The 11,073-nt window shown below is 43.4% G+C and overlaps 1 protein-coding gene across 1 annotated transcript; it reads right to left on the bottom strand.

The window, feature by feature from the left end:
* Positions 1–5,980: 5,980 nt before the first annotated feature.
* atoh1a (atonal bHLH transcription factor 1a) lies at positions 5,981–7,428 on the bottom strand (the record flags this gene model as incomplete). Its single annotated transcript, XM_083645281.1, has 2 exons — positions 5,981–6,825; positions 7,203–7,428. The coding sequence occupies 2 exons, from the start codon at positions 7,426–7,428 to the stop codon at positions 5,981–5,983; spliced, it is 1,071 nt and encodes a 356-aa protein (XP_083501407.1).
* Between the last annotated feature and the right edge of the window lie 3,645 nt (positions 7,429–11,073).

Here is an 11,073-nt window from a genome sequence, read left to right as displayed (position 1 = left end):
GTTCATGTGAGATGGAGCACGCAATGCAACAGGTGCTCATTGCATCACATCAGCTCCAGTGTGTGTGTGTGTGTGTGTGTGTGTGTGTGTGTGTGTGTGTGTGTGTGTGTGATCAGTATGGGTTACGCTACAGTACATGCTAATACAGGGCTGTGGTGTCTAATGAGAGATGAGACTTGGGCTAATTTAAGGGTTAGGGTAAAGGGGCGTATAAGCCTAATTACAATTATCCCTGGGCTTGGACCAATTTACAGCAGGTTGAACTGGACTTTAGTCACATGCAGACTAGTAACTTTAGATCTATTTTCTTACCTCTATCCATCCATCTATCTATCCATCTATCTATCTATCCATCCATCTAGCTATCTATCTATCTACTGTATCTATCTATCAATCTATCTATCTATCTATCTATCTATCTATCTATCTATCTATCTATCTGTCTGTCTGCCTCACTTTTCCTTACCCTTTTTCTTTCCCTATCTAGCCATCGTGTCCTCTGTTGCCTCTCTTTTCGCTCTCTCATTATTTCCAAACCTATCATGTCTCCTATCTTCTCCCCTCTGTCCTTGTCCCTCCCTCGCACTTATTATTCTTCCTCTATCTGCCCATGGTGTCCTCACTTGCCGCCCTCTCTCTCCCTCTCTCTCTCTCTGGGACAGCAGATGGAGACTATGGCCCAGTTCTGCCTTTTGTTCTGGGTCCCCAGAGAGACCCGTGGCTTTTTGGACAGCACACATCTCGGCTCCCCATATCTCATGCAAAATGCAAGGGCCTTTTCTTTTCATTAAAAGGAAGCCATGGAATGCACATATCCTGAATATATTCATTGAAACAAGCATGACTTCAGGGGCGTAAAACATGTCGAATGCACACTTGACTAGATTTGTTTGCAGCCACTGACATCGCTGTAGACAATGTTTTTGAATTCAAACAAATCTAATTTCACGCATGTTAATGCTGATTGTATGACATAGTAGGCTATGAGAGTGACTTGAACTTATACGTGCACCTAGTGTATTCGTTTATGTTGAGTGACCTGTGTTATTGGATATTTATTGGCAAATTCTTTGTACATAAATATGTACTTACGTGCAATTATAGTTTCCGAACAAGACTGATTGTTGGCACATTTGCCAAATGAGGGATAAGCCAGTCAGCCAGCCAGCCAGCGAGACAAGCAGACAGACAGACAGACAGACAGACAGACAGACAGACAGGCAGACAGACAGACAGACAGACATGGTGCAGCTATAAAAGTCAAAGAAAGGACTGCCAAAGTGTGACAGTGGGCGAAAAGTGAATTTGAGTTGAAACAGGAGCCATGCGCACGTTGAGCCCTGGGCATATGATGAGGGATGTTTTTCCCCACCCTTGACGCAGACCCTCATCCACATGCGTCGGTGTGTCTCGGGTTCTCTCAACGCTGCTCTCCATCCCGCCTGTTGTTATTTTTCATAACGGTCTGTGTGTAAATAATTAATGAGTGTGAAACCTCACCCTGCCAGCATCCCACCTGTTGAGGACAGGCACTATATTTCCTTCTAAGCTACCAACACTGATGTGGTATTAGGCTAAATAAAACGTGATGCCTATACTGATCACCATGCATGAGGCAAACACCCAACAACTACAACCGAACAAAATAAGTTTATTATGAAAGATAGGCCTACATAGCCAATATAATTTCAGAAAAAAAAACACTTAAAGGAACACTCTGCCCATTTTCAACCAGCTTTGTATCATTAGAACATCAGTAGAAAACTGTAAACTGTTTTGAAGTCTGTCATTTAATTTGACAGTTATTGAGTGTTAAAGTGTGGACCAGTGACATCACTGGTCCACACTAACTCAAATTAATAACTCATTAACTCAAATCAACTCTCAATAACTGTCAAACTAGATGAATGATGAATAGTTTGACAGTTATTGAGAGTTGATTTGAGTTAATGAGTTATTAATTTGAGTTAGTGTGGACCAGTGATGTCACTGGTCCACACTTTAACACTCAATAACTGTCAAATTAATTGACAGACTTCAAAATAGTTTACAGTTTTCTGATATACTACTGATGTTCTAATGATACAAAGCTGGTTGAAAATGGGCGGAGTGTTCCTTTAATAAACTTCAAAACCTGCATCACTCCCATGATGCATTAATTTACCCATAACGAGTTTAACCTCCATGCAAATTGCAACTGATTTTTAAAGTTTGATTTTTTTAAGTTAAGGTGACGTTGCATGTTGCCTTTGATGTTGAATGTGTAAAATATGAAAGTCATGAGAAACTTTGCAGTAGGCTAATGTTAATTACAACAGTGAACCAGAATGGAAGCGCAAGTTGCCTGTCCTTGTTATCCAAAACTTAATCCGCATTATAATGGAATTTCCTTCTCGTTATCCACACTTGATGGTTGTTGTCAACATTATTATAACAGAATAGTGAACAATTCGAATTTGAAACAGACTTTTTCATGAAAGTTTTCAAACCCCTCTTTACTGCACAGCACAATGCCAGAGAGATGCATGTATGCAGACAAGATTATAGACAGTAAACTCATCGTTTTAGCATGTCAATATATATATTATATATATTAATTCAAAATGTCGTTTTATGTATGTACCGTATGTATGTATGTATGTATATGTATCTATCTATCTATTTATTTATTTATTTATTTATTTATTTATTTATTTATTTATAGGACTGTTTATTATTTTCTTGCTTCTTTCGTCACCTTTCTTCCTGGCTATACCGCTATGAAAACGGAGAATAAATTTGGTCATTTTGGATTCACAGACGCTCTTCAATACAACGGGAGAGAGAGAAAAAAAGAATTTTGCTAGTCAATGTATCATTGCAGGATTATGCTAAGTGTCTCGTGATCGCCGCAGCGCAACCCGAACTCGCTGCATGGTCTGTAATCATATCCAGATAGACTTACTGCATATTTCTGTTAATAATTTAACAGAGTATAGCAACCTCATTATATTGCATATTATTCCCTGTCTTACCTGCCAAGAGGCGAACAAGGGGGCACGGATTGTGATTGGTTCAAACGTGGGTGGGAGACGACGCACCAGCAACGGATGGTCGTCGTTTCATGTTTCATAAATAATTTCGGGGTATAGGCTATTTATTTATTTTTTTACCACGCCCCGTTCGCACCAATATGACTATAGACTTTGAAACATTACAGATGAATCGGAAATACGTTGCTGAAAGCAAGGGGGGGAAATGACTTAGCCCATATCAGTGAGTGAATGAGTCAGTCATGCAGCAGGTGCATAGGCTACAGGTTGCCAAAGCCTGTGTGTGTGCGCGCGTCCGCGTGAGCGTGCGCGTTTGAATTTAGCTAGATGGCGAGATTAGAGAGGGTGCGTGCGATGCATGAGGATAAAGGAGGAGGTGGGCTGCGTGTGTGTGTGTGTGTGTGTGTGTGTGTGTGTGTGTGTGTGTGTGTGTGTGTGTGTGTGTGTGTGTGTGTGTGTGTGTGTGTGTGTGTGTGTGTGTGTGTGTGTGTGTGTGTGTGCGTGCGTGCGTGCGTGCGCGCGCTATAACACAGGTCTTTTTTACTTGAGAAAGTGTGTTCCCTGGAGTCAGGTCCTCGGGGACACGGCGGGGACCCGCGAGCGCTCACCAGCTGACAGCGCGTGCTTCAGAGGCCATCCAACACCTCGGACCACGAGCCTGCCAACAATGGCCTGAAATTAATGCACGCTCCCCATCACCAAATCAGTAGCTAGACCTATTCACCAAATGGATGACATGGCAACAGGTCAGAGAAGCGTTTTGAAGTGGGCGAAGTTTGTGGAGAGAAAACAACACTATCGGCCTTTTGATATACAATTTAATGTGGCTGTTTTTTAGTAGGCTATTGAAGTTGAAAACGCTCGAGCTCAGAACACTCAATCATCAGATCGCACATCATTGCAGGGCAGGGGGCGCGTGCGGTAGCAGCATATGGGGAGCGAGCGCGTGTTGGACACGTTTCTCACCGCCTTAGTTTTATACTATAAATTACAATAGATAAGGGTTGAAAGTGTATTAATTGGAATAGTGGTTAGTGGTTTGAAACATAGCCTAGGCAGTAGGCCTACTATATTTTTCTCCACTGATTTCACGATAAGAAAGGGGTTAATAGGCCTACTATTGGCATTTGGCTTTTAGGACATTGGAATATTACCGTAATATATTAGCCTATTGCATTTTTAGCCTTTAAATTAATATAGCCTAGATGTTAGGCTATATGTAAATTTCGTCATAAGCAATAGCCTATTGAAATGAACCTTTTAAATTAAGAAAGATTGGCCTTTTGATCAAGCTTTTAATCACTCGGATCCCCTATCAAAATAGACCTGTTCAGTTGTTGGCAAGTTTGGACTTTTCAAGCCAGCCATACAAATTATTATTATTATTATCATTATCATTATCATTATTATTATTATTATTATTATTATTATTATTATTATTAATATTATTATCGTTATTATTATTATTATTGTTGTTATTAATAATAATAATAATAATAATAATATTATCATCATCCCTAACTCAACAACAATAATTATCATCATCATCATTGGCTAATAATAAATAATAATAAATACTACTACCACTACCACTACTACTACTATTACTACTACTACTAATAATAATATAATAATAATAATAATAATAATAATAATAATAATAATAATAATAATAATAATAATAATTGCATCTAGTGGCTTTCTCAAAGCAGTCTATCAGGGAGGGCGAGGGAACTCGTCCACCACCGGATCGTGGCATAATATTAATAATATTAATAACAATAACAATAATAACAACAACAACCACAAGAATAATAATAATAACAACAACAACAATAGGCTAATATCAGAGTATCTGAATAAGTGAAAGTCGAACATAATATTGAAATCCCAAAACTGAAGATGTGGTTGATACTGTATATGACGGTGTATTGAAAGGGTTTACTGAAAACGTTGAAATATTGACCATCCGAAAACATTGGAGACAAAACAACTTTTACTTTTCGTTTGCTTATTTATTCCCAAAAATCAAATTAACATGAACAACGAATGGCAAAATGCTAGCTTTTCATCAAATATCTATGGAGTTAAAAAAAATGCAAATCAAATTAAAAGTATCAGCAATAAATACATGTCAATTAATCTCATCCAGTGAAAGCAAAAGACACACAAGTTCATCACAAATCCATTTGAAGTGAGTAATCAATAAACACAAAATACAAAAGAAGGCTAAGCAATAATGGCTATTAAATAGGCTATTTGTAGGAATTGGCAGTTACTACACTAACAAACAAAGCAAAACAATAGTGTTTATGGTTTTATGGTTTGAAAACAAAACTCGCATTTCTCAAGCCTCTGGCTTGTATTTTAAAGTGCACATCATGAACTTTTGAAGTTTCAAAACAAATTATACAAGGTAATTTATACAAACAAATAAACATATATAAAAAAACAGAAATCACGACCGAAATCAAGACTTACAGCTACAAAAAGTTATGTATACATTATAAAATATCAACAATAATCCATAACAAGTGATTCTCTTGGAAGACAGGTTTTGGTCGGAGTGACGTGGGAGGTGCCCATGGCAGTGCTGCACGCGACATGGCAGAGGGGTCTTCCAGCCACGTCTCCATGGAAACTGGGAATTATAGACTATAAATATGTTGGCAGAACCGAATTAGGCCTATATATCACATAAAAATAATCTTTAGGCTATTGTATCAAGTTGATAAAATAGAATTATTGTTAAAAACCGAAAATGACTTTTTGGAGAAGCAAAACAATTTCTATCTTAAAAAAAAAATCCTGTAATAGCAACAATTAGACTCTAGATATGATTGACACGGTTTAAAGTCTTTTTGTAGTATCCTGGGGCCTTAAAAGTTTACCTTAGCCTATAGGCCTAGGCTATGGTAAATTTTTAAAAACAGTCTGGTTTGGTTGTTTTAGAAAGAAACTACGTGGTGGTGGTGGTGGTGGTGACGGTGGCTGCGTAACTTGAGTTCTGTCAGGTCTTCTTCCTCGCTGGAGTGGAGCTCCATCGCTATTTCATCCGAGTCACTGAAGTGGGAGCGGGGGGAAAACTCTCCGTCGCTTCGTGGGGAATGCTTCCTTCCACTTCCCACCGGTGCGCCCGAGCTGCAGCCTGCCCCGGGGGAGGAGGAGGGCGAGGAGGACGGAGAGGACGCACGCATCGCCTCTTCCATCACAGCGGAAAACGACCCGTCTTCGAACGAGGAACGGAAGGGCATCCCGCTGAGGTGGCCGCTGCCCGAGCTCCGACAGGCTGTGGCGCATGGAGAGGTTTTGTCCTTCGCTGCGTCAAAGCCGACGCTGGATGAAAGCATTAGGTCACACTTTGGCGAGGTGTTGTTATTATTGTTGGAGATGTCGCTGTTGTTGTTGTCGGTGGTCGTGGAGGGCACCGGGCCTTCGAGCAGGTCTGCCAGGGCGTTGATGTAGATCTGCGCCATCTGCAGAGTTTCGTACTTGGAGAGCTTCTTGTCGTTGTCGAAGGCCGGGATGACGCTGCGCAACTCGTCGAATGCGTGGTTCAGTCCATGCATCCTCCTCCTCTCGCGCGCATTCGCGGCCACGCGCCTCTGTTTGTGGACGCCGTTGGTCGGTTTGCTTGACGGAGCTCTCTGTCTGGCGAGCTCATCCGACCCGAGGACCGAGCCTTTTAGCCGGCACAACTCCCTGACTTTGAGCGAAGCAGAGGAGGGGCTCTTGTCTGTTTTTCTGCAGCTGGGCGGGCTAGGATGGCCTGAGGACGCCGGGGAGCCGCTCTCTGAAAAACAAAGTCATATCAACATTAATGAACTGGCCTAGTTCATTTCACAGGGCCGAACTAATAGCCATTCTAAATGGCTATAACTGTTAACTCTTGTGAGTTGAGTTCTTGTGTGTTGGATAGGTCCCATGTTAAATTAATAATAGGCTAAATTGCACTAATAGGCGACGGGTTAGGCAGAAAGCGAAACGAATTATAGCAACGTGCAACTATGGCGCATGCAGTGGGAAATGTAGCACTTTACTATAGATTATGTGTAGGCTACAGTGAGTCCCTGCGAGTCAGTCATAACCGCCTGTTGCAGGTGAAAGTGCGTGTGCGTGCTGTGCGCACGGGGCGGCATGCAGTCAGCTCAGCGCAGCAGCTGTTCTCACCGTGGTAGGAGCCGATGCTGGGGCAGGGCGAGTGCAGCAGGTAGTCAGTGGGTGAAGTGGCGTGTGCCGCGCAGGTGCCAGCAGGCTGCACCGGAGCCAGCCAGGCGCGTGGGTCACTGCCGCTGTCCACGAGCCCCGCCAGACCGTCCGGGTAGCAGCCAGGCTCCCCGCGCTGCTGTGACTCCAGCACGTCTTTGCTCCAGTCTTCCACACTCAGAACATCCATGTCTCCAAAGAGCCAAAAGGGCTGAACGAAGTTAACAAAATTAATAGGGTATAAAAAGGCGTCTTGGAGACACGCTTTGCAATAGACTCGCACTGTGTGAATATGACTGTCGCGTGCGGGACTGCTTCTCTGGTGTCTCAAGGCGCGGCGTCGGTTTAAAAGCGGCACGCGCCTGTGAGCCCCCCTCCTCGCGCTGGTCGCGTGTTAACGTCCAATGAGAAGTCTCGGTAAGCCCGAGAGAGTGGTGATTATGGCCCCCCGGCTCCGAAGACTGTTTATGATAATGTGACGATTTAAGGAGTGTTTAACGCGAGGGAGGTAAGGGGAACCTCCCCCAGGACGCACGTGCACGGGGGGATGGTGACGGTCAGGTAAGGAGCGTGGACATCGCGAGCTCTGCGCATTGGCCAGCACGAGAGAGAGAGAGAGGGGGGGGGGGGTGGAGGGAGAGAGAGCGAGGGAGAGAGAGCGAGTGGAAGAAGGAGAGATAGGGAGAGAGGGACGGAGGAGAGAGAGATGGAGAGAGGGGGAGGACGAGGATGCTGAAAAGGGTTCAGTTCATTTGCCAGGTTTGCCAAACAGTGTTTGAGTGTGTGTATCCCATAGCAGCATTATAATTCAAGCAGTTTGACTTGTTTTCGACTTTAGCAGCTTTACAGCCCTAAGTCCAGCATCAGAGACTGCAGCATCACACCTAAATCTGAATTTACAGTCTTAAGATTGGCTATCAGTGAATCTTTTTGAAGGGGCTCTGATATCAATTCCCTGAAAGAATGGGGTTGTAGATTGACTCTATATACTATAGGAGGCTAGGCCAAATCCAGATTTATGTATTTAGGCTATATTTATATTTATTGAATCTCCAAACAGCACCAACAAAGAATGCAGAGGTTATTTACACCCTTGGAATTTTGAGAGTTGGGAGAAATAAAAAGTTTGAGTTGGGGGGGGGCTTTGACCAAAAAACTTTGGGCTGGCTCCTGGGGCTCACCGCTCATTGTCAATTCATTCATTCTCTTGCACTGTGTGAATGCTAAGACCATCTCCAGTTTCCATTAGTCTTTTGTACCAGGTCTAAAACCTTTTGATCCGGCTCACGGCTCACGGAACGCCCTGTCGGTAAAAAGGGCTTCACAGGGAACGGAAATATGAGCAGGGGGCTCGCGCTCAGCTCAGCACTGTTTCTATACTGACACGAGCTGTAGCCTATGTGGCGCGCGGTGCAACTGAAGAGAATTGAGAAGAAAGTAAAAGAGGAGAGAGAGAGAGAGAGAGAGAGAGAGAGAGAGAGAGAGAGAGAGAGAGAGAGAGAGCGCGCGCGCGCACACACAAAGAGCGCATTTCTCAACTGTTCTCTTTTTGGTTTAATTTTTAAATAATTACAAATAGCCTAATAATGACAAATATTAGGCTAAAAAACAAAATAAAATAAAAAGGATGTGAAAGCTATACGCACAAATTATAATAATTAGCAAACTGCCTGCAGTCTATTGATCAAAGCAACAAGCTTACTGGGATGTAAAATTCAGGCCTAACCTGGCAATTAACGCACAAAGGCCTAATTGCTGAGGGGGAACGGCTACTTCACCTAATTACCACGATCGATAAGAAGGGCATAATCATATGTTAAATAGCCCTATAGCCTACTGTAAGATAAGCCAATGAAAAGCACCTGCATGCAGCAGGCAGATAGGCCTGTTGGCAGCAATTTAAAGATAATCGAATCGCCAAAATTATATTTTATATGCAGCCTAATTAGCCTATAAAGGCCCATTAATAAACATCATAACCCTAACATAGCCCAAGCCTATAGGCCTAGCATATTACAGTTTTAATTAAGACACGCACACACACCCACGCACGCACAAAATAAAAATAAAAGGAAAATAAAACCCGGAGGAAGTTGAATGAGTTCTTATCAGAGAAGAGACCCACTTTATCGCCCGTCTATTGCAGCCGGATGGAGGGGGGGAAATAGAGATAAACCGACATCAATCTTTTCTATTTTTTATTCATGTATTCATCATGGGGACGTCTTGCGGGCTAGAGGTCTGCATGGCGCCATAGCGTTCGCCCCCTCTTCCCACCTACAAGCCCCCCATCCAATGGGCCAGGCCGGGCTCCTGAAGCTACCGACAGGTTGGATATTGTAGCTGGCGATTATTAAAGTGTCTCGGCCACAATGGAGACTCTATGTTCCATTGGTCACGCCTAGGGGCTCCTCCAGAGAGGAGAGGGGGGCTTCCATTCCAATGCGCGAGAGAGAGGAGTCTGCGTGCTGCCGCTCCTCATCCCGTCTCCCGGGAAACCAACCGGGAGCGAGGCGCACGACACTGGAGCGAGCTTGTTAAGGGTTGTTCCCAAACTTTACCACGGCCTATCTTAACGCAAACAAGTCCAAATCTGAGCTTGTATTTAATTAGTGGAGAGGGGATAAACACACGCACACGCACGCATACACGCACGCACGCACGCACACACACGCACACGCACACGCACACGCACACGCACACACACACACACACACACACACACACACACACACACACACACACACACACGCACACGCACACGCCTATATCAGAATTGGAAGCCATGTGAGAATTCATCCTCTCTACACTGCCATGTCTCTGCAAGACACTTTGGTGATAGCCAGCTATAGCTAATTTATCACACTGATCAAATATTATAATATCGTCATCAGTGATCACTGGCGGATTCAGAGGGGGACAGGGGGGTGGCGCCCCCCATGGTTGAAAAAGCATTGTTAAAGTGCCCTCTAGAGTGGTGAAAACGAGAGGAAGTGCCCTATTGGCTGCCCTTTACATGGGGAAAAAATGATTGAGTGCCATAGGGTGCCCCTTTCATGCAGTAAATTATGATGATGTGCCCATAGACTATAGGTTGAGGTGATGTCTCGTCACGCTGGGTTAGCTGGGTGGGGGCGTGGTCAGGGTGAGGTAAATCCTCCTGTTCTATCCATACAGCATAATTAACATTTACCAGCCCAGGCAGACACAATCAGGGATTTAACCCCCACAGTAAACGCACATCTGAACATCTTCATCCAAAAATAAATGTGTCCGTTTCAAACGATGTAGGCTAATCCTCACTGCCCACATACTTGCATGCGTCTTTCACTTAGTGTAATCCTTCCACTAGTGGGCAGTAAAGAGTCAAATGTGTGAGTGTGTCCATATAAGCTTTCAGAAAATGTGCAGAATTAGGCACGGAATGAACGCAGAGTAGCTATGTGGACAGAAGGCTCTGTCCATATGCATACCCGTATTTAACCTTGAGCATAATTGGGCCTTCAGTAAAAGGTTAATATTCAAGATGTCTAGCCAAGTAGCCTAGGGCACATTTGATAGGTTTGGTAACGTTTGTTTATTCCATGGCAGCAAAACGTTTTAGTGATTGAATGGAAAATAAAATAAAATGGAACTTGAAACTGGAAGCTGAACATGTCTCCAATGGTCTGAGCAGCCAGATGAGCTGTTTTGGCCTGGGTTTTATAGTTATTTTTTTTAACTGTTGGATGTTTAAAGTTAGCGTAACTGAGTCCTGAGGCAGACACTATTGCCCTGACCCACAGCTGCAGCTTTAATTTTTGCCAACAGGTCCCTCAGTATGTATTTAATTATA

This window comes from Poromitra crassiceps (genome assembly GCF_964638095.1).
Source record: "Poromitra crassiceps genome assembly, chromosome: 10".
Classification (NCBI taxonomy): Eukaryota; Metazoa; Chordata; class Actinopteri; order Beryciformes; family Melamphaidae; genus Poromitra; species Poromitra crassiceps.
This window is presented reverse-complemented; position numbering and strand designations above follow the sequence as displayed.